The sequence below is a fragment of the Vulpes lagopus genome, chromosome 2 (assembly GCF_018345385.1).
Source record: "Vulpes lagopus strain Blue_001 chromosome 2, ASM1834538v1, whole genome shotgun sequence".
NCBI classification, from domain to species: Eukaryota; Metazoa; Chordata; class Mammalia; order Carnivora; family Canidae; genus Vulpes; species Vulpes lagopus.
The window spans coordinates 168,100,019-168,124,225 of record NC_054825.1 but is presented as its reverse complement, the minus strand read 5'-3'; the positions used below and the strand labels follow the sequence as shown (position 1 = coordinate 168,124,225).

The 24,207-nt window shown below is 49.1% G+C and overlaps 1 protein-coding gene across 1 annotated transcript; it reads right to left on the bottom strand.

The window, feature by feature from the left end:
• On the bottom strand, positions 1-23,480 carry XRCC1 (X-ray repair cross complementing 1). The gene is made up of 17 exons (XM_041745348.1): positions 23,293-23,480; positions 22,831-22,923; positions 14,735-14,845; positions 6,534-6,692; positions 5,559-5,633; positions 5,358-5,463; positions 5,032-5,141; positions 4,848-4,959; positions 4,464-4,716; positions 3,773-3,889; positions 2,892-2,985; positions 2,627-2,759; positions 2,161-2,215; positions 1,925-2,064; positions 761-851; positions 301-376; positions 1-196 (listed from the first exon to the last, which is right to left on the bottom strand). The coding sequence occupies exons 1-17, from the start codon at positions 23,341-23,343 to the stop codon at positions 83-85; spliced, it is 1,890 nt and encodes a 629-aa protein (XP_041601282.1). The 5' UTR covers positions 23,344-23,480; the 3' UTR covers positions 1-82.
• Positions 23,481-24,207: the final 727 nt, after the last annotated feature.

Below are 24,207 nucleotides of genomic sequence, written 5' to 3'. Positions count from 1 at the left end.
TCCAAACCAGGTCACCTTTATTGAGCTCATCTTGTGTGTGCACGCGCGCTCAAGCATGTGCAAGTGCATGAAAGCACATACTCTAGGCCTGGGGCACCACCCCATAAAGCTGGTGGGGAAGTAACTTCTGCTTCTCGTTGCAACTGTAGATCCATCGGGGCCGGACAAACACCAAGGAGGGGTTGTCCATCAGGGCCTGCAAGGTGGGGAGGGGTGAATACAGGAACATGTGAGTGAGTGATGGTGGAGGTGACACAAGGGTGGGCTGGGTGTCCCTTTCCCCACCCCTCTGGAGCTCACCTCCTCAAAACTGGGGTCCCACTCTTGTGCAGTGATCACAAACTGGACCCGGTCACTCATATAGTCCTCAAGTTCCCTGGCAGGAGGCAGAGAGTCAGTGTCTCTTCTCCTGACATCCGACTCCTCAACCATTCTCCAAGGCTGTCTTCCCTTCATCCTCACCTCCATTCCCTACAGGCTACCCTGTGGGCCCCCACTCTCCCCGAGCCAGCCTTGCCACAGCCACAATACCAAGGGCTCCCACTGCTGCTAATCCTTTCAGAAGGTGGGCGGGAAGGGGGGGCCTCATTGTAGAGAAGAGGAAGAGAGGGAAAGTTATACATCCAGGGGGGCCCAGCAGAGCGAGCAGAGCCTGTGCCCATCCAGCAAGCTGTACCCCTTCTCCATCTTCCCAATCGCCTTCCTTCCCACAACTTAGCATAATCCCTCTCTGCCCTCGCCCCCACCCCTGGAGACTGACCCATTGAAGGCTGTGACATATCGCCTGAGCTTCCGCCGCTCGTCCCCAGGGAATTCTCCGTACAAGAAGAAGTGTTTGCCCTGGAAGAAGTCTGCAGGAGAGATGGTGGAGGTGCCAAATGTGAGGCGCCTGGAGTTTCAAAGCACCAGCCAGGAGCCACAGAGCACTTGAAGGCAAGACCCGAAGGAGGCCAGTGTAGTGGCTGGGTGGCCTGTTCATTCATGCCCTGGCAGAGACACTTGTCACAAACAGTGATTCTCAGCCAGGCCCATAGAACTTTTCTGGGAACTGGAGTTTTGTTTTGTTTTGCTTTGCTTTCATGGTGAGAGACAAATGACTATTATTGCTATGTGTTTCTTCCATGAGGTACATCACAGATGGGCTGGTGGCACCTAGCTCATGTGGCCCAGTTCATAGCCTTAGAGCCTGTCACTTGCTCACCCTTGCTGTCACAGTCCTCTACCAGCCAGTGCCTTCTCCGGCTCTGACCTTCAGGACACCTCTGTTCTTTGTTCCATCTTAACATGGTTCTCCAAATCATCAATCTGCGGATGACACTTTTAGGGCTTTGGAGGATCAAAGTACTTTCCTGCCCATCAGACCCACAGGGAACCGTATAGAAATAGCCTCTTCCAGTTGCCACTGACCCTCACCTCTGTGCAGACCCTGGCTGCCTAGCTCCTCCCTCCATTCTCTGTTGGCCAAGGTTCTCACCCCTGCCTGTCCCATGCCCCCTGCACTCATGTTAGGAGGACAAATAGCAATGCCATCACCACTGAGGCCCCAAGAGACCCATGCCCATGTCACCTGTGTGCCTGGGTGACCTCCCATGCTGACAGACCTGAACCCGAGAGGCAGGTGGTGAAGGAGGCACCATTGGCACTTGAGTAGAAAGCCAGAGGGGGTCATGCCCAGCCCTGGGCTGTGATGGAGGCAGTCACAGCAGGAAGTCAGGAAGGGGAACAGAGAGGGAAGTCCTAAGAGGGTGCCTGCTTCCTAAGACAACAAAAAGGTAGCAGAGGCAGGGATTATGGGGGAAGGAGGTGGGGAGACAAATCACAAGTCACGGGAAGCAGCCTCAATCCAAGGGTTGGGTGGTGGGAGTCACAGCTGAGAACTGAGAAAGGCAGATCCCATGTGAGGAGGCAGGGAGGGATTTCCTACCTGGGAGCTCGGGAACTGGCAGGTCAGGAGACTCTGGGGGACCCTCATTGTCTGTGTTCTCGTCTGTGGATCCTGCATACGGGTCCTCACCATTTTCCCCCTGGTCAGGGGGCTGCTTCTGTTCCCTCTGCTCAGCCACCCTGGGAGAGACAACAGGGCGTTGGGGAAGAGCATGCAGACCAGATCCCCCTCCACCCAAGTCTGGGACTACCTCGACACCCCCAGCCCCACCTTACCTTCTCAGCTCATCCTCGGTATCCCCAGAATCTTCTGCCCCATTGCCCTGTTCTTCTGCAAGTGGAAGCTTGGTCAATGAAGGGCACGTGTTTGGTAACCTTCCTTCTTGGTCTCTCGCCCAAGCACAGATGCAGGCATGCCAAGCCTCAACCTCAACTGCCCTCCAGATCCAGTTATCTGGACTTCAGCCTCCCCTCCCCTAGGTCCACTGTCTGGGATCCAGCCCTACCTCCCTTAGATACAGGAGTCTGGGTTTCCAGCCATCTTCTCCCTCAGATGCAGGAGTCCAGGCCCCCAGCCCCTTCTCCTCCCTTCGGATCTGAAGGATCTCATCCCTCTCTTCTCCAAGAACCCAGCAGTCCAGGTCCCCAGCCCCCTCTTCTCTCAGGCTTAAGACCTAAAACCCCCTCCCTCCCTCAGACCCAAGAGTCCAGGCCCCCAACCCCTCCTCCCTTAGGTTCTGACCTGACTGCTCCCCCTCACTGTCCGTATCTTCCTGGGGCCCTGGTGAGGCTGGTTTGGTCTCTTCTGGGGTTTTGGGTCTCTGGGGTGAGCTGGGTCCTGCTGCCTGAGGCAGCTTAGTTTTGGTCTGGGGGCGCTGAGAAGGGAAGGCAGCATGGGTATGAGTATGTGTTCTTGCTGAAGACAGGGATGGAGAGTCTGGGGTTCCACAACGGACCCATGTCTTCCTCCCACTGCACCTTCCCCACCATGGCAGGGGGCATAGGACCTTTTGGGGAAGCTTGGGGGCTTCATCCCCGCTGCTGCCGCTGTGAGAGCCCCCCTCATCCTCACTGCTGGAGCTTGGTCCTGCCATGAGGTACCTAGGAGGAGGAATCAGGCCTCAGACAAACGGCATATCGTGTCCTCCAGAGGATATGGGGTGGGCGTAGGGGCCAGTGCTCAGGAAGCCACAGCAACTGGCATTTATTAATCATTCAGGATGCCCTGGCTTCCAGGTTTGGAAGGGCCCCACTGAACCCATCAGTCACCACAGCCACCACAGCAGAGACACTGGCCTCACTGGCTTGCTTCCCCACCCTCTTGGGAAAGAAATGCCCCATTTCAGAAAGGAAAAAAAAACAACAACAACCCAGAAATAATTTTCCCCTTTGAGAATCAAAAGCAGTTTCTCATTAGGAGAATACCTATCGGTCAAGGGAAAATCCTCAAAAGCAAATATGTTTTTAAAGACCCTGACACTATATTCATGGCATGGGACCTTAAGTGGCTGACACTCCAGGAGAAGGGGTCCCTAGCTCTATCACAACAAGAACAGCTGATGCTTACATGGGATTTCTCACATGCTAGGCACATGCGCCTTTTGCAGCAGTTTCTCCAGCCTGCCATGCTTCTCATTCTCCCTAAGCAGACTTCACAGAGCCCTGAGACCCTGGGAAAGTCCTCCCTCCTCCTCAGCAGCCATGCAGCCCCTGCCCCGCCTCTCAGAAGCCTGCTGACGCTGGAGGAGCCCGCCTGTGTTCCCCACTGGCAGGCCTTGGTCTCACCACTCTCCAGATCCCCGGCGCTGCCCAGAGTGGGGACAAGGGGCAGGGTCAGCAGGTACACACACATATCCGTATGAAGTGCATGAATGTGGTGAGGCCTCACCTCCGGGAGGGCAGTCGTCGCCGCATTCGGTGACAGTCCAGCACCCACTCTTTCCGCACAATGCGGCCTCCAAGGCCTAAGACCTGGCTGTACTTGGGGGTGTTGGCAAAGGCACAGCTGGTGGGGGAGCAGAAGGGAGGGTGTGGTCAGTCAGGTGTGGTCTGCGGTGGTGGGTGGGGGAGGGGAGCAAGGGAGAAGAGATGGGGATGGGGGAAGAGAGAAGAATGAGAGAGAGAGAGAGAAAGAGATGGATATGAGAGAAACAGAAAAAGATGTTAGGAGACCAAAGGAAAGATGTAGGAATCAGAGTAAGAAGCAGATGATAGAAAAAAAAAAAAAAAAAAAAGAAGCAGATGATAGGACCGAAGAGACAGAGACAGGGCAGCCAGGGTGGCTCAGCGGTTTAGCGCCGACTTTGGCCCAGGGCGTGATCCTGGAGACCCGGGATCGAGTTCCACATCAGGCTCCCTGCATGGAGCCTGCTTCTCCCTCTGCCTGTGTCTCTGCCTCTCTCTCTCTCCCCCTCTCTGTGTTTCTCATGAATAAATAAATAAAATCTTAAAAAAAAAAAAAAAAAAAAAAAGACAGAGACAGAGAGTAGACAAGCAGACAGGGAGAGAGCAAGATGGAGGAGCCAGAGGGAGACAGAGAAGCACCAGGGGGCACAATGGGGAGGAGGGCACAGGCCTACATGAGATGGGTGCTGTCTGGAGTCCAGTCTGGCCGATACTTGGCCCCCAGCTCTAGGGCCTTGTCCCGGAGCTCTGAGCGGAAGGGGTTCTGGAAGCCACTCAGCACCACCACCACACCCTGAAGGATCTTCCCCAGCTCCTGCGGGCCAGCTCGTGGTCCCCTGGGCTCGGCGCCTTCTCGGGTCTTCCCTGGCACTGTGCCTCGTGCTGGGGCAGGGACTGGGGTGGCTGGGGTGCGGGTGGGAGCTGGCGCTGGGGAAGCCAAAGAGTGGATTCACTTAGTGCTATTGGGACTAAACCCCAGCCCCTCCTCCCTCAGACCCAGGAGTCCAGGCCCCCAGCCTCCTCCCTAGGACTACAAGAACAAGGAAGCCAGTGCTCACGTTTGGGTCTCTTGATGGCAGGTGGTGAGGGCTGGGCTGATGGTTTGCTGGGTGTCTTCCTTTCTTCTTGGTTCAAATCTAACTTTCTCTTCCTTTTGGGGGACTCTTGAGGCTGAGGGGTTAGGATGAGTTGAGGCCTCTCAACTCTCTCCTGCCTTTCCACCCAACCAGGTGACAATCTCACCTTTGAAGTGCTGCCTACTGCCCTGGAGGCTGCAGAGGGTGAAGAGGTGGCACTAGAGGCCTGCAGTGTAGCAGCTGCATAGCTGGGTCCTGCCGGGTCAGTGGCTGCAGCTACAGAGGGAGAAAGCGGATCTGGGTGATCTAGGCCCTGAGACCCTTCGCTCCTACCCCTGGGAGAGAGTGTTGTTCCCAAAGCCCAGTAGTGATCCGGGGGTCCAGACCCCCAGCCGCCTCCTCCCTCCCACCCGGGAGTCCCTAGGCTCCTCCTTCCTCAGACCCACGTTGTGGTTCCAACCCTGGACTGACGACCCAAGCTTCCACACTCACCTGGGGAGGTCTTATTGATCCGGCTGAAGAAGAGGGCCCCAGGTCTCAGGGAGTTGGCACCCTCATCCTCCTCCTTCACACGGAACTGGCCAAGCTTGGTCACCTTCTAAGGTCTCACAAGGTCAGCACAGTGAGTGGCTGTTGGCAGGTGGGGGTGAAGTAGTAGGAAGAAGACTCTGGGGGTGTGTGGGTAGAGCTTACCTGGGGTGAGGCCTCTGCCTCCTCTTTGTCTGGGGCGCTGTGAAACCGTATAAAACTCAGGCCATAGGGGGAATCCTGGGAAAGAGAGGTGGGGGTCATAAAGCCTGGCTAAGGACAGAGGCCTGGCTCCAAGCCCCTTTCACCTGGGAAGACCCCTTTCTGGCTCTTTCCCTCTAATGGACACACATGTCTAGGGAGGTGCCCGGAGAACACTAGCCGCTAGCGAGCCCTAACTCTGGGCCGGACTTGGCTGTAAGCCCTTTATGTGCACTAGCTCCGTTAGCCTCATGGCAAGTGGCCAAGGCTGCTGGGTGTCCAAGAGAATCCTCTCCTGCATGCCCGAATTCCTGACTACAGAATGGGAGGGAGCACTGTGTGCCACTTCTGGAACACAGAAATGTTCCAGACTCTTTCCCACTCTTTGGGCTAGACGCAGAGCCATGATCTTGAGGAGCCTGGGTCCCTGGATGACCAGCCAAATACTCCCCAAGACAGGTCCGCGGGTAAGAAGTCTACCTCCACTCTGTGGGAGTATCATGACATACTTGAGTCTTGTCGTTACCACAGCTTAGCATTCCTACCTCACAGCAACCCTGTAAGGATCGGGAAACTGAGGCCAGAAAGGTTAAGGCACTTGCCCAAGGTCACACAGCTAAGAAGTGGGGGACCCAGCGTCTGATTCCAGATCCCATGATGGTAACTGTTAGACTATTCCTCTGCCAGGTCAGCTGCCCCCTTCTCCCATTCCCCTCTGAGATCCTGCAGTTCACCATTCCCAGACATCCTCTAGAAAATGAAGTGTCACCTACAGGAAGGATTGCAAACCCACTTCAGAGACCTCTGGAAGCCAGCCTCTTCATAAGCCCCCTGGGGACCAGCTGCCCCGTCCTCCCAGCCCTCTGAGACTCAACACTGGCCCCTCACCTCTCTCGTGCCAACTGAGGACTCTGCACCCCCAGCTCCCGCCCCAGATACCTTGCTATAGGGCTGGCTGCAAACAATTTTGACACGGTCCCAGCGCTTCTCAGCTGCTGCCCGGACCAACTTATCTGGCCCGAAAATGCGAACACGGTTGGGGTTGGAGCCACTGCGGCTCTCAGAAGGGGACATAAAAGATGAAGTGACCAGCAGCACCTGGGAAAAGGAACACAGAAGAAGAAGCAGGGCTGGCTGATTGAAATGATACTTGCTAGGTGCCGGGAAGAAAGCAGGGGCCCTAGTAGGGCCTAGGGAGTCACCGGATCCAGACTGTACCTCCACCTGCCCTGACGCCTTTTTCTTTCTTTCTTTTTTATTTTTCTTTTAAAGATTTCATTTATTTATTCATGAGAGACACAGAGAGAGAGAGAGAGAGAGAGGGAGAGGCAGAGACACAGGCAGAGGGGGAAGCAGGCTCCATGTAGGGAGCCTGACATGGGACTTGATCCCGGGTCTCCAGGGTCACGCCCTGGGCTGAAGGCGGCGCTAAACTGCTGAGCCACCCAGGCTGCCCTGCCCCGACGCCTTTTTCTTCCCCTGCTTCTGCACCTCCAGTCAGCTTCTCCCTGACACAGGCCCCAGAAAGATCCTGCAACTTTCGGGTCTAAACAAACCGTCTCTGAATTCTTTCATAGGGTCTTCTATATCTGGCCATAGAGCCAGCTACACCACCTAAAGAACTCTCCAAGCAGAGAATTGTCACAACGACTGGCATAATACTCAAATACCTTTTGCAAATGCACGGTTGAGCTCATGGAAAGTAAAGGAATTATCAGAGGCCAGAAAGGAGAGAGCAGAATCCAGAGGTCCAGGAGAGCTGCACCAGTTATAAGTGATTCTCTTGGGGCTCAGCGCTGAGACACTGGTTGGGGACATGTCAGCTTCTCCAGCTGCTCCTTTTCAGGCCCTGCCAGTAGGAGGAGCTACAGAGAGGCTGAGAGGCAAAAGGAAGGAGGACTGTTGCCCCACCATCTCCTTGCAGCTCTGTGAGCATCACTCCTGGTGTGTTTGGGCTCCTACAGAGCCCCACCCCAGGACAACAGAGGAATCTGGTTTCAGTGTCTTAATATCTGCAGAGCTGGCCCCTCTCAGTGCCCGCTTCTCCAGGTTTGAGTTTCAGCTCTGCAGAACCCCGCTTCCAAGCTTCTAAACAACATTTCAGTAATTCCATGTCCTTTTGTTCCCCCAGCCCCTGGGTTGGCAACTGCTCCCTGCATTACTTCTTCACCACACCTTAGTCTTCTTGCCTATTGGGTTCAATATTAGTTGCTAATTCTTTTTTTTTTTAAGATGATTTTATTTATTTGAGAAAGAGTAAACAAAAGAGAGAGAAGGAGAGGGATGAGGGGGTAGCCCGGGTGGCTCAGTGGTTTAGCGCCGCCTTCAGCCCAGAGCCGGATCCTGGAGACCCAGGATCAAGTCCCACATCGGGCTCCCTGCGTGGAGCCTGCTTCTCCCTCTGCCTGTGTCTCTGCCTCTCTCTCCCTCTCTGTGTGTCTGTCATGAACAAATAAATAAAATCTTAAAAAAAAAAAAAAAAGAGAGGGATGAGGGTCACAAGGAGAAGCAGACTCCCTGCTCAACAGGGAGCCTGATGTGGGGCTCCATCCTGAGATTCTGAGATCATGACCTGTGCCGAAGGCAGATGCTTCACTGACCAAGCCACTGAGGTGCCCAGAGATATGATAAAACTTTAACTAAAAATGCACTTACTCAGTTTCCATCGTTATAAGTAGAATTTTAATCCAAATCTGTTTGCCAAGAAGAACAGAGAACTTCTTTTAATAGTCTCAAAGACTGCTGACTTTGTTAAAACAGCTAACAAGCAGGGTTTAGACTGGGTGACTCTAGTGCTTAGGGAGCCCCTGTAAATAAACCCAAATCTACACCAGAGTCAGAAAATGAAATGCAAACACAATGAATCATAAACAGCCAACTAAATTTCTCAAGTCTGAGAAAATGAAATTCAAGAACAACTTAACAGCAAAATAACTAGACTTTCCCAAATGAGGCAACTGTTTAAACTCCAGCCAATTAAATCATGTCTTTGGCTTCCTTTGGCATCTTCTCTATAAAAAGCTCTGTTCTAGTCTGCCCACAGAGCACCCCTAATCATTTTCAGTGTGGGCCCCCAATTTGAATTGTTTGTTCAAATTAACTCTTCAAAATTTCATGTGCTTCAATTTATGTTTTTGCACTTCATATAACCTTTAGAATGTTTGCCGAAGGAAAACCTCATCTGTGAAAATGTGTCTCACAGATCAGAAAAAGCAACTGATAAAGTTCCAAACACATTCATGAAAAAAAGCTCTCCATCAAGTAATCTAGAGAAGAATGTCCTCAACCTGACAACACACATCTATAAACAAATCTCCAGCTGACATTGTATTTCATGGTAAAGACTCAATGCTTTGCCAGTAAGATCAGGAACGAGACAAGGATGTCTGCTCTCATCACCTGTTTGCCACAACACTAGAGATACTAGTCAAGTGTGATAAAACCAGAAAAAGAAAAAAAAAAGCATAAAGATTATAAAGAAAAAGAAAACTGTCTTTATTCACATACAATGTAACTGCCCAAGGGGGAATGCCTGGGTGGCTCAGCGGTTGGGTGCCTGCCTTTGGCCCAGGGCGCGATCCTGGAGTCCCGGGATTGGTCTCACGTTGGGCTCCCGGCATGGAGCCTGCATCTCTCTCTGCCTGTGTCTCTGCCTCTCTCTCTCTCTGTCTATCATGAATAAATAAATAAAGTCTTAAAAAAATATATTCCAAGGGATCTACACAAATCCCATGGCATTTTCCTACAAGAATAACTAAATTTAGCAAGGTCACAAGATACAAGGCAATATACAATTATCACTTGTATTTTTTTTTCATGCTATCAACAACTGGAAAATAAAATTTAAAAATTAAAAAAACAAAACAAAACAAAACAAAACAAAAACATCATTCAAGGGCACCTGGGTGCCCGTGCAGTTAGTTAAGCACTTAACTCTTGGCTTTAGTTCAGCTCATGATCTCAGGGTCCTGAGATCAAGCCCTGTGTCAGACTCTGCTCAGTGTGGATCTACTTGAGATTCTTTCTCCCCCTTCCTCTGCCCTCCCCTCAAATAAATAAATCTTTAAAATATATATATATCATTCAAATAGCATCAATAATTTAGGCAAGAATTGGGGCACCTGGGTGGCTCAGTAGTAGAGCGTCTGCCTTTGGCTCAGGTCGTGATCCTGAGGTCTTGGGATCAAGGCCCACAATGGGCTCCCCATGGGGAACCTGCTTCACCCTCTGCCTAGGTCTCTGCATCTCTCATGAATAAATAAATAAAATATTTTATTTAAAATTTAGGCAAGAATCAATAATAGATGTTAAAACAAGTTTGTGGATAGGTGAGTTATTTATATAGTCTCCAAGTATTTCCCCACAATACTTATTCATTACATGGGGCAAAACAATAATTTTATAGTGAACGAATCTGGCCTGCACTGCCTTTACAAAATGAACCAAGTTAACATCATCAGTCATAGAGTCAGTAGCATGTGTTTCATGATCCAATGTACTGAGAAAAATACAACATCGCTTGTGTGGTGTTCTGGCCAAAGGTGTATGGCCTAAATTTAATTATCAGGAAACATGAGACATTTTGTACAATAAGTGATATTTTACAGAGTCACTGACCTCTACTCTTCTAAAATGTCAATGGCATAAAATACCAAGAGAGTCACAAGAATTGTTCCCAGAAAAAGGAAACCAAGCAGACACAACAAATCAACACAATACATTGATTCTGAATTTTCTTTTGCTATTAAGAACATCATTGAAATAATGAAGAAAATCTGAATAATGCCTGAGATCAGATGACAGAGTACTACATCAAGGTTAATTTCCTAATTTTGATTAATTGTACTGAGGTTAAGTAAGAGAGTATCTCTCTTTCTAGGAAATATCCACTGTATTTATCAGGAATAGATAACACAAAATCACATATGCAATTTACTTTCAGTTCAGTAAAAAAAAAAAAAAAGTACACCTGTGTTAACATTTGGGGGATGTAAAAACAAACAAACATTTGGGGGATGTACATGAAGGTTATAAGGGAATCCTCTGTACTACTTTTGCAACTTTTCCTAAGTCTGGAATAAATGAAGTTATTTATAAGCTGGTTTTAAAATTTACATGGAGGGATCCCTGGGTGGCGCAGTGGTTTGGCGCCTGCCTTTGGCCCAGGGCGCGATCTGGGAGACCCTGGATCGAATCCCACGTCAGGCTCCCGGTGCATGGAGCCTGCTTCTCCCTCTGCCTGTGTCTCTGCCTCTCTCTCTCTCTCTCTCTCTACTATCATAAAATAAATTAAAAAAAAATAAAAAAAAATAAATAAATAAAATTTACATGGAAATAAATGCTAAGAATCTAGAATAGATTCTCTTGAAGACCAAAGCTGGAAGTCCACCACAATCTGATTTCAATATTACTATTTTTTTTAAAGATATTATTTATTTATTCATGAGAAATACAGAGAGAGAGAGAGAGGCAGAGACATAGGCAGAGGGAGAAGCAGGCTCCATGGAGGAAGCCTGATGTGGGACTCGATTTCGGGACCTCAGGATCATGCCCTGAGCCAAGGCAGACGCTCAACTGCTGAGCCACCCAGGTATCCCAATATTTACTATTTTTTTTTAAATTTTTATTTATTTATGATAGGCACACAGTGAGAGAGAGAGAGGCAGAGACACAGGCAGAGGGAGAAGCAGGCTCCATGCATCGGGAGCCCGACGTGGGATTCGATCCTGGGTCTCCAGGATCGCGCCCTGGGCCAAAGGCAGGCGCCAAACCGCTGCGCCACCCAGGGATCCCAATATTTACTATTTTTAAAAAATATTTTATTTGTCAGAGACAGAAAGAGAGGGAGCATTCACAATCAGGGGGAGTGGCAGGCAGAGAAAGAAGCAGGCTCCCCACTGACCAAAGAGCCCAATGTGGGACTGAATCCTAGGACCCTGGGATCATGAGACTGAGCCACCCAGGCATCCCTCAATATTTCCTATTAAGACAATATGGTATTGGCACAAAGATAAACATACCTGTTGATGAAACAGAATAGAAAGTAAAGAAATAAATCTACACATATATGCTCAATTAATTTGCAATAAAAGAATCCAAACAATTCAGTGGGAAAAAAGAAAAAAAAATTTTTTTTAAGATTTTATTTTTAAGTAATCTCTACACCCAGTGTAAGGCCAAACTCACAACTCTGAGATCAAGAATTGCATGCTCCACCAACAGAGCCAGCCAGGCACCCCAGGGAAATCTTTTTTTAGAGAATTTTCAACAACAACAGCAACAACAAGAACAAAAAACAAAAAAACAAAAACAAAAAAACAAAAAAGGAAAAAAGGAAAAAAATGACCTTTTCCTCTACTTCACTCAATATACAAAAATTCATTTGAGATGAATCAGATATAAATGTAAAATCTCAAATTATAAAGCTTCTAGAAGAAAACACAGAAGATGGAGGTAGGCAGAATCATGGTGCCCCAAAGAGGTGTATGTGCTACTCCCTGGCACCTGTGGACTTTGTAGATGTGATTAGGTATTTTGAGATGAGGAGATAACACTGAGTTATCCAGGTGGGCCCAGTGTCATCACAAGGGTCTTTAATAGAAAGAGCGAGGCAGGAGAGAAGAGAAGCGAGGATGGAAGCAGATGTAAGAGTACTGTGATCACTGCCTTCGAAGATAGAAGGGGCCACAGGCCAAGAAATGCAGGCAGCCTCTAGAAGTTGCAGTAGGTAGGGAAATGGATCCTCCCCTTGGGCCTCTAGAAGGAACCTAGCCCTGCTAATACTAAGATTTTAGCCCACTGACACTGATTTTGGACTTCTGACCTCTAGAATTGTAATAAATCAATACAGGGATTATACTATTACTTTGAGACAGGCAAATATACCTCATAGGATGCAAAAGGCACTCAAAAGTAAAAAAAAAAAGAAAAAAGAAAAGAAAGAAAAAAAGAATGAGAGAAAGAGAGGGGAGAGGATGGGGAGGAAGGGAAGGAGAAAGAAAGGAAGAAGCTTAAAACCATGACTGATTGGACTTCATCAATTCATCATGAGGCACTGTTAAGATAATGGAAAGGTAAGTACATTGACCGTGAAGAGCACTGAGTGATGTATGGAAGTGCTGAATCATTACATTGCACACCTGTAACTAGTATAACACTGTATGGTAATTATACTTTAATTTTAAAAAAAATTTTTTTTAAAGCTAGCCAAAAGGCAAGTCATAAACTGGGGGAAAAATCTGCAACACATGAATCTGAAAAAAATAAATAAATAAACAAACCCATGATTAACATCCATGACAAAAAGACAAACAATCCAATAAAAAACAAGCAAAATACCTGAAGAGACACTTCATAAAAAAAGATAAAATGAATGGCTAGTAAGTATGTGAAAGGTTACACAATGTCATTACTTGTCAGGAAACACAACTTAGTCATAATACCACCACATCTGAATGGCTGAAATTTAACAAATTAAAATTACTGGTAACATCAGGTATAGGTAAGGATACGAAGCAACTAGAACTCTCAGCTTCTGCTGACAGGAACGTAAAATGGTACCGCTTTGGAAAATTTTCAGTGTCTAATGAGATTAAAATGTACATCTACCCTACATGTACTCTTAGGTATTTACCCAAAAGAGATCTCTGTGCAGAGGTCTGTACAAAAATGTTCACAGTAGCTTTATTTGTAATTGTCAGAAAATGGCAACAGCCTAGATGCCCATCAACGTGAGAATGGATAAACAAATTGTGGTCTCTGCCTAAGGTGAATGCTACTTGGCTGACATCACAAAAACAAACAAACAAACAAACAACAACAAAAAAACACCCCACCCAGGACGGTGAATGAGAAAAGCCAGCCACAAAAAAAGAGTACCTACTGTAAAATTCTACTTATATAAAATTCTAAGATAGGCAAAGCTAGTCTGTAGTGACAGAGAGACCACAGGCTGCCAGAGCCGGCAAGGGTCGGAGGATGGGGGTGCGAGGGACTTCCTGGGGATGCCGGCAATGCTCCATGTCTTGACCTGGGGGGCGGTTACACAGGTGCCTACGGTAGTTAAAAGCCCTTGAGCTGTACATTAGTATCTATGCATTTTATCGTATGCAAAATATACTTCAATTAAAAACAACTTCTCACAGCAAGGAAAAAAACTCATCTTATAGAAAACTGGTTTACTACTTAAAATTGTAAACTTGTTTTTTCAAGTAGGTTTATTTCTACCCCAAAACATTTTGTGGATTAGCCAGCTGGCTAATTATGATCTCTCCCAGTTCTAATGAATTCAACTAGTAAGAAAAGGATTGTGCCAACTTTTAAAAATTTGTAACAGAGTGGGGCACCTAGGGCTTGGGTGGCTCAGTCAGTTAAGTGGCCGACTCTTGATTTTGGTTCAGGTCATAGTTTCAGGGTCCTGGGATCGAGCCCATGTCAGGCTCCACATAATTTAGCAGGGAATCTGCTGAAGATACTCCCTTTCCCTCTGTTCCCCACCCTTCATGCTCACACTGTTTCTCTCTCCCTTTCTCAAATAAATAAATCTTCAAAAATAAAATAAAATAGGGGTGCCTGGGGGGCTCAATCAGTTAAGTGTCTGCCTTCAGCTCAAGTCATGATCCCAGGGACCCGGGATCAAACCTGAGTCAGGCTCCCTGCTCAGTGGGAAGCCTGCTTCTCCCTCTCTCTCTGCCCTTCCCCCTGCTCTCTCTCTCAAATAAATAAAACCTTTACAAAAATAAATAAAATGTCTGTAATAGAGCAAAAGGCAATCCTTCTCTTATAAGCATTTGTCACATATGAAGTGACTAGCAGAGGCATCCCAAACAATGCAGAATCTCAATTTGCCAGGACATCTGTGAGAACTCCTGGGACCAGAGACAAGCAGTTTTGCTCTCAAGCAGTGATGGCCTCTTAGACCAAACAAGTGCATCTGGTTATTCATGCCCCTGCCCCTGGCCCCCACGCAAATGTGGGTCTCTGCCCTGGTATGCAGTTTATCACCTGTGTCTGTACCTCCAGAGGGAACAGGGTTGTGTGACTTGCCTCCACCCCAGCCTAGAACCCAGGGACCTGGGGAGGAAGCAGTGATGGGGGCATCTGGGGTAGGGATCGGTATGGTATCACAAAGCCCTGCTTACCTCATAGTCTTGCTCCCCAGCCCCTCCGGCCGAGCTGCCCACCAGCACCTCCACGAAGGCCGAGCCGTCATTGCCGATGTCCACACTGTGGATCTGTTCTTCCTTCTCCAACTGTGGGAGGAGGAAAGCCCACTGTCAGTGCCTGCTCTGTCCCTGGCCTCACTGTGGGACCTCGGGAGGGATGACCCCCATCTGCCATGTCTCCTTGCAATGTCAACTCTGACAGTGGGAGCCAGGGTGAGGGGTGCCACTGTATCTCCTGCATGTAGCACAGGGCATGGCCCAGAATGGAGCTCAGAAATCTTCACCAAATGTATGCCTAAGCTCCCACACTAGCTTATAGAGCCCCAACTCCTTCAGACTCTGCCAGATTGGCACGGTACCTGCCACCATGGAGTGCACCCTGATAGCACCTGCCAGGGTTCTAACTTCATTCAAATAATCATGTACACAAATGGCACATCTGTTGCCTCTACCCCCTAATCACACAGGACTCTGAGGAAGCTCCCCCAGGATAGGGGCCTGGTATGGGTTTGCTCATCACTGATTTCTGGGTTTGAATCCCAGCTGCAAAATGCAGTAACTAAATGGCCTTATCAGCCAATCTCTTGGAGCCTCAGTATCCTTATCTGTAAAATGGGGATAATCACCAAGTCCAGGAATATACACATGAATACTATGGCCACACTGCACAGCATGTAGTAGGGCACTGTGCCCCTGTCAGCCAGGAGGCATTGTCAGTCAATGCTCCATAATTACTTTTTTTTTTTTTTTTTCATAATTACTTTTTGAAGGAAGAAGAGAGCTATCTTTCTGGAGGAAGGCTCCCTGCAAAGGTCCTGCCATTCCTGTCTTGACAGTTGAAGGCACAGAAAGCCTTTAACTGGGGGCAGAAGGCAGTTAGGAACGCTTCTTCATTAAGAATGTTAGTTAACTAATGGCAGTTAGTCCAAGTCTCTTCTCTTTGGTTCCTAGAATGATAAGTTATTACAACACTCAAAGGTACCTAGTCCACTGCTCCCCAGATCATCTGAAGCTCCAGTCTGCCTATCACCCTCCAACGGCAAGAGGTCGCCCAGATTTTGCCTACACACCGCCACAAACAGGGACATCCTTACATGGGAGTTAGGAGCCTGAACTTGGGGTGAGGTTCAAGTCCAGCCTTGCCATTTCCAAGCTGTGCAAGCCTGGGTGGTATGCAACTTCTGAGCGATGGTTCCCTTTTGCACAGAATGGGTGGGCTGTCCTAATAACCCTCCTCCTGAGAGGCGCTGAGATGACTCAGAATAAAATCACCACAATAACACTTGCAGCAAACATCTAAGTGCTCACGTTGCACCAGACACATATAATACTTGCATCTCCTCTCCTCACAACGGCTCTGCCATGCAGGGGCTATTATTATCTCCACTTAACACATGAGCAAACGGAGGCAGGAAGCGGTTATGTAACTCCCCAAGGTCGCACAGCTGGTGAGTGGCAGAGTCGGGCCCAGAGCCCAGGCAGGTTGGCTGGAGTCCACGCGTGCTCCTCCACCACATCACACGTACACTAGAGAAATAGGCGGTGCTGAGGGAAGGGGCTTCCCACAGCTCAGGCAAGCTGGCCTCCTGCCTCCACGGCTGAGCCCTGGGGTGGTGTGCGGTTGCTGCCCAGGTACACAAGAAATCCTAGCATGACTTCTCAGCCTCCTGCCACACTTGATGGCTCTCCTCCAGCCACTTCAGCCTTCCTTCTGTCCCAGGAACAGGCCAGCTCCTGCCCACCACAGCGCCTTTGCACCTGCCATTCCCCCTGCCTAGACCACTCTTATTTTTCTTCAGTATCACCACTTAATGTTATGTAACTACACTTTTAATTTGCATTTGCCTAGCATCTGTTTCCTCCACCAGACTTTTAAGCTCCATGAGGGCAGAGACAATATCTAAGTCATTTTCCACTATGTCCCAAACACCAAGCATGGTGTCTGATCCTTCCTAGCTCTGCATACTTAGTCTGTGATGCTGGAGCAAAGAGTTTCATTTCACTCCTTCTGCCTGTTTCCTAATCCATAAAATGGGCACAGTAACAGCTTCTAACTCACTGAGTTGTTGTGAAGATTCAAATAAGGGATACATATGAAGCCCCTTGGATAGTGCCTGCCCCAGAGCAAACACTCCATAAATGTCAGCTGATACTATTCCCACAGAAGGCTTTCAATGCATTCCTGATGGACAGATGGATGGACAGACGGATGGATGGGAAGTGCTTAGTAACCATTTGCTGAAGGAACAAATGTCTCCTAAGTTGTAACTCAAGCTCTGCCCTTCCTCATCAAGTGGCTTTGGTGAGCCACTTGCCTCAGTGTCCCCATATGTCACAAAGGAATCATCAAGGCCAACACTTTCAGATTCTCACTGTGTGCCAGGGGCTTGGTGTATCTGTTTCCTTCTGCTGCTGTAACAGATTACCAGAAACTTCTGCCTCAAAACAATGCCTCTTACAGATAATGGAGGTCAAAAGCCTGAAATTTGGTCTCACAAGGCTTCAATCCAGGGGTTAGCGGGGCTGCAATCCTTCTGGAGGTCCTAGGGGACAATCTGTTTCCTTGCCTCATTTCCAGCTTCTAGAAGCCACATGCATTTCTCAGCCTGTGGCCCCTTCCTCCGCCTCCAAACCCAGTGAGGGTATCATTCTGGCCTCTGTTTCCATCTTCACATCTACTTCTCTGGTTCTCCTGCCCCACCCCCTTTCACTTATAAGGACCTTGTGATAACACTGGGCTCCCTCTTGTCCCCCAAATGACCCACAATAATCTCACCCCTTCGAGAGCCTTAACTTCATCACATCCATAAAGTCCCCTGTGCCACTTTACAGTGACATATTCCCAGGTTCTAGGGGTCAGGATGTGGATATCTTTTAGAGGGCATTATTCTGTCTATCACAGTTGGCTAAGCTCTTCATGGGCCGGACATCACTGAATCCTCACCTCACAACCACCTTAGAAGGAAGAGTCTGTCAGTCTCCGGTGTTACAGATGGGGAAACAGGCTCAGACAGGTTAAAGAAATAGTTCACAACACATGCGGCTAATGGCTGGGAGAAAAACCCGACCCAGCTGCCCGCCTATAGCCCAGCACTCCTTTTCAACTCCCTTATTCCAACCCTTGAGGTAAAAACTCAACAATCTCTACCTCTCCCACAAGCACAAGGCTCAGTATGTAACCTAAGTGAATGATCTTTTTTTTTTTGCATATATTAACTACTTCTATTTCAAACATGCACATGTATTCCCTTATATTTCCTCTTTTTGATAAAGAATTTCCGACCAAAGTGTTCATACATGGAAACGGCCCAAACGTCCATCAATTTATGAATGGACCCACATTGTATGGCATCCCCACAGGATGGAACAGAAAGTGCTGACACACACAACATGTAGGAACCTCGAAAGTATGCTCGGTGAGAGAAACCAGACACAAAGGCCACAGTGTATGATCCTGTTTGTGTGAAAGGCCCAGAAGAGACCAATCTACAGGGACAAAAAGTAGATCAGTGGCTGCCAGGGAAGCTTGGGGAGCAGGAGAGAGGGGAATAGGGAGTGACTGTCGAATGGTGATGGGGTTTCTTTTGGGCAATGAAAATGTGCTTGATTAATGGCAGTGACTGCAGAACACCATCAATATGCCAAACCCCACTGGACTGTACACTTTAAGTGGCTGAAATGGTGAATTTCAAGTTCCGTGAGTTTTCTCTCAAAAAAAAAAAAAAAAAATTAGGGGGGGGCCCAACTGGCCTCAGTCAGTGAAGCGTCCAACTCTTGATCTCAGCTCAGGTCTTGAGCTCAGGGTCGTGAGTTCAAGCCCTCCAATGGGCTCCAGGCTGGACGTAGAGCCTACTTTAAAAAAAGAGTGAGTGTTCAGTTTCAGCAGACAGGAGGCAGGCTTGAGCACGAGATGCCGGTCATCTGTGGCCAGATTCATGTGCACCTTTCTCAGGAAGACCTAACTCATGAAAGAAAAACAGATGGGGCTGGTAAGGCCCACAAAGTTCCTGAGAGACCTTCTGTGTTAAAAAAAAAATTGTTCCACGTCCAGGAAATGCAGGGTTATGCACCATTCAAAGGAATAAGGTCAAACTCTACCCAGTGCCAGTAGATCTCCACCATCTAGCTTAATTTAAAGAAAACAAGCAGAATAGTGCATATGTTGTGTACTTGGTGAAAGAGGTGGACAAACATGGTTATGTGTGTTCAGTGACCCCGGAGGGCCACGTGAGAAACTACTAACAGTAGCTGCCTATGGAAGCAAGTGGGGAAGGCAGGCATAAATCCTTTAGTGCCTTTTAAACTTTGCACCATATACATGTAATACTCATTCAAAGAACTAATAAAACTGCAATGGTGTTCTTTAGCCGGGGAGTACTCTACAGAAATGAGAATGAACCATCTCCAGCTACACCCACCAACGTGGAGCAAAGTAGCCAGACACGGATGTCTATATCGGATGCTTCTGTCTACGTAAAATTCAAAACCAGGCAAAACGAAATCTAAGCTACTGAAAATCAGAGCGGTGGTTACCTGGCGGTGGCAGGAAGGAGTGCATGGGGTCTGGGGGGCCGCTGTACACCTGCTACACATCAAATAAGGGAAAGACAATTTAAAATGTCATGAGGGCAAACTGAGTGGCTACAGAACTGCTGAGAAACCACCACAAAACGTGCACCACCTTGCTGTTAAGCATTTCTTCTAAAGGGCACACGTCACTCGGCCACCAGAGCTACCTGGATCGTGTCCCAGCCACGCCCTCCAGCCCGGGAGTGGTTAGCCAAGGGGCTGGAACTCTTCCTGGCGCAGCTGATGGGTTATCCATGGAGCCTCCATCAGCTACTGCCAAAAAAAAAAGGTGTGTGTGCCTGTCACGAGAGCAAAGGGATGAACCCTGTGTGGCAATCCAGATGTTGCATAATATACTTGGGAGGAAAACAATGAAGGGTAGGAGAATACCCCACAGATTAATCCACATGCATTGGGATCTGGAAATGTCTGCCTTTCTGCTCACTTGACAAGAATCAGAATTTGCATTTGGTGGATCTGGACCAGGAACTGGACCCTGCACACTGGCAATAGCCAAATGCAATCAGACTGCCCCCAGTGTCTCTCACATGGGATAAATTAACAGCCGCCATGAGGTCGCTTTGCTCCTGTGCTTGCTCCCTGCACTTTATTTGCCATAAGGAAAGCAGGATTTTGTGAGAAGCTAAGCCTACACCTGTTCCTCCTTTGCTTGGAGCCCTTCAGGGGCTCCCAGCTCATCCAGAGTAAAAGCGCAAGTCGTCAGAGTGGCTTTCAGGCCTTCAGTGTTTTGGGGGCCTTCCACGCCCCGGCTCCATTAGCTCATCTCCTACCTCTCCCCACCCTAGATAACTCCACTGGACCCAAACCAGCCTCCCTGCTGTTCCTCCAGCATGCAGGCGCCTCACAGTCTGTTTCCTCCCCAGATATTTACAAAGCTCCCTGTGCTCAACATCACCCGCTTCAGGGAGGCCTTCCTGGATCAATATTAAAGGCAAATCCTTAGGGCGCCTGGGTGACTCAGTCAGTTGAGCATCTGCCTTTGGCTCAGGTCGTAATCCCGTGGTCCTGGGATCAAGCCTTGTGTCGGGCTCCCTGCTCAGTGGGGAGTCTGCTTCTCCCTCTCTCTCTGCCTTTCTCCTCCACTCGTGGTCTTAGTCTTTCTCTCTCTCAAATGAATGAATAAAATCTTAAAAAAAAAAAAAAAAAAAAAAAAGCAAAACTTCTTGCCACTGCCTCCTCCCCCAGCCGCAGTATTCCCCTTTCCTCTTAATGGTTTAATTTTCCTCCACAGCACTCGCCATCTATCTGGTGCTTTACTTACTGGTTTATCAGTCTTTCCCTCCTAACATGAAAGCTTCACAGGACTGACGTATTTTTGTCTTGTGCTGTTCACAGCTGCCCTAGGACCTGAAACAGTGCTTTAGAGAAGGTGCTTCCTAAATAATTACTCAGTGAATGAAGGAACCTAAGAATCCATTCACTCCAGAGTCTGTAGGTCCTGTCCTTGTGCTGACAACTTCCACTTGTCTGTCTCCATCCAGGTCAGGTTCTGATTCCTAACTGCCACCTGGACCTCAGATGTCCCAAAGTCACAGCACACCTGGACATCCCAACTGAAGGTGTCAGCTTCTCAAGCTGCCCCTTCTCTGGGTTTCCCATTTCAGTGACAGCTGCAATATCTCCCTCAGTCTCCCCAGCCAAGAGAATCCTGTGCTCGCTCTGGCCCCTCTGGTTCCCTCAACCCCGTGTCATGTCTCTCCTGCCTCGGGTCTCTCTGCTCTCACTGCCACTGGGGTAGAGAATGGAATGTGATCCTCCTGGGGTCACCTGATCCCTAAGAGAGCCCAGCAGAATCATCACCTGGTAATAAACACATGAATCCCTCCCTTTACACAAACATCTACGTGTTGACAGAGCACTTCTGCAGACATTATGTCACCACATTTTCACAATAACCCTTGGCTTAGATCTCATTATTCCCAATGGACAGGTGAAAAAACAGGTTTAAAGAAATGAAAAAATGTGCCTGAGGTCACAGAATGAGTAAGACAAAGAGATGGGGACTTGAATTCAGGTCCCAAGACTAAATCATGAACAACCTGTACCTCCTTCAGTGTGTGTGTGTGTGTGTGTGTGTGTGTGTGTGTTTTGTACCACCCTCAGTTTAAAACACTGGCTCTTAGACAAGTGGCATAACCTCTCTGGGACTCAGTTTCCTCATCTCTAAAATGGAGGTACTATTAGACTTAGGTCATGGGTTTTTAAAGATTCAATGAGTTGATCCACGTGAGGTGTTCCAAACTGTAACTGGCAGTTGTAACGTTAAATCAATGTCAGCTCTCGTTATTATTACTATGTTAGGGACTGAGGAGATGTTCAAATTTCTAAAATCAGAAAGTTTTTGGGATCCCTGGGTGGCGCAGCGGTTTAGCGCCTGCCTTTGGCCCAGGGCGCAATCCTGGAGACCCGGGATCGAATCCCACGTCGGGCTCCCGGTGCATGGAGCCTGCTTCTCCCTCTGCCTGTGTCTCTGCCTCTCCCTGTCTGTGTGACTATCATAAATAAATAAAAATTAAAAAAAAAATAAAGTTTTATAGGTCTGTGTATTTTTCCTGGGGAGATAATCCTCAGCTTCTAATTCTAAAAGGGCTCTGTGACTCCAAATTTTTTCAGAACCACTGGGCAAGAGAGAGATTGAGAATGTGTTCAACACAATCATGTGAGCCTTGCCCTGCAACATCCCTCCCCAAACACCCCTCCGTTCAGAAGTAAGGAATAGAACCAAGATCAAGAAAGCCAGTGTGTGAACACAAAGCAGTGTGACAAAGTGGTTCACAGCACTAATGTGGGTCTGAGTCTTGCAAGCCATTGACTGACAGTGACAGGGCCTCTGTGTCACACCACACTTATGAAGAGAGATCATGAAGATGAAACACCCAGGCCAGTACCCAGCACAGAGCAGATGCTTCAAACGCTTAGCTTAGCTCTCTCCTCCCACCAGTTTCTTATCCCTGACAGGAACAGCCTGTCGAATTCTGTACCATATGGGTCAAACCACCTTCTCCTCCCAGCCTCCCTCCACCTTCACAGTGCTGGGATAAGACTGGGTGAGAGCACTCAGAAGAACCCGGCAAGCATTCCTGAACAGATGGAGACTGGCCACTTCACCCCTGCACTCCACTCTGCTTCAGTCTTCCCATCTTTAAAATGGGATTGATTGGTTTCCATGATCTTCCAAGAGACCCCTTCCAGCCCTGCGCCCACTGACTTCAGAAGCAACCTACCCAGGGGCCATACGTTGATTCCTTTTTTTTTTTTTCTCCATACGTTGATTCCTAAGGTCATCCTGGCCTAGTCCTTGGGCCACCCTTGTCCTCTGCTAAGGGGCATAGCCATCATACGGCCCATTCTCCAGGGAAGGAAGCTGAAGCCCAGAAGGGAAAAGTGTCCTAACCCACTGGCAGCTGGCTCAAGAGCAGTGTGACTGGACCCTGAGTCTCCAGACTCCCCTTAGGAAGCAGACAGGGGGAGGGCAGGATCACCTGGAGCACCACAGAGATGGTCTTCTCGCCTGCCTTGGCTGCTCGCCATTTTCTGTAAGTGTCCGCCTTGAGAAGGTTTTCGGCACAGTGGGTCTGGAGATAAGAGTGGAAAAGGGAAAGTAAGGGTACAGGGAAGCGAGCTCGGTCCTCGGCTCTCAGGTTATTCCTTTGAGTCCTCCGGAGCCGTCCGCGCTCCCCCAGATTTAAAATTCCCCGTTAGTCCCACCACACCCTGCCTCGAGTCCTCTGGAAGACCCGGGATGCTCCCCAGTTCCTCCTTTCCTGTCCAGAAGCTCCCCTATCTCTCCCAGAATTCCCTGATAGCCTCCTGGAATCCCGCCCCCCCCCCCACGACCCGCCATGGACTTCCGTGAAGTTCCCTTTTACACTCCCAAAGTTCCTGTAGCGCCCCGCACGGATTCCCTTACGTCTTCCAGCCTCCCCCCCACGCCAGTTCCTCACCGAGTCCTGGCTACTGCAGGACACCACATGGCGGAGACGGATCTCCGGCATGTCAACGTCTCGGGCTTCGCCTGGCGCCAGAGATAAAAGAAGGTCCGAGTTTGGGGGGCGTCGAGGGGGGAGCGCTCCCTGCGCGGGCTGGAGTGCGCAAGCGCACAGGGCTCGGGCCTTTCAAACCGCGGCGCGCCGGCGCTCGCGTCGCCGCCGCGCAAGCCCAGTTCGCGCTTCTCCGGAGCGAGGCGCTTGGTATCCTAGCAACGGGCTTTCCCCTAAGCCCCGCCTCTCCTAGGCCCCCACCGCGCTCTAGCCCCGCCTCCCGGTGACGTTCAACTCTCTGCTTTCTCGGCGCCTGGCAACAGGAGCGGCCTCCGGGATTGGCTCCTAAAAGAAATTCGCCCTTCTCATTGGACGACGCAGTCACCGCCCAAATTGAAGCCTTTAGAACACAAGGAGACCCAAACCTGAGTGATTTTTTTTTTTGCAGGGACCCTGGAGCGTACCGCTACGGGGTCCTCTACACGGGATTTCTGAAGTTACGCTCCTCCCCGCTACTCCGCCACCACGCACACACACGAACAAAATCTCCGTTCTCTCCAGGCTTATGCCTGAGGCCAGGAGAGAGTGGATCAAGGATCTAAAGAAGGCACAAAGCATGCATCCAAACGAGATACACACACCCCAACTAGAATGCTTCCACCCATGCCTCAGTTTCCCAATATGTGACCTGTGGGCATATGTGTCCTACCATGCCTGCCCCTGCCTGTTGACAAGCATCCCTCTGTTCCGTCCCCGTGAGACCCAGAGGTGCAACCCCAGGCAGGGTGGGAGCTGGGGGCAGCCCAAATACCGAACAGGGAATATGAGCCAAGCGCATGAAGACAGAAGAGACACAGGGTGCCTAGGCCCCCGCAGAAC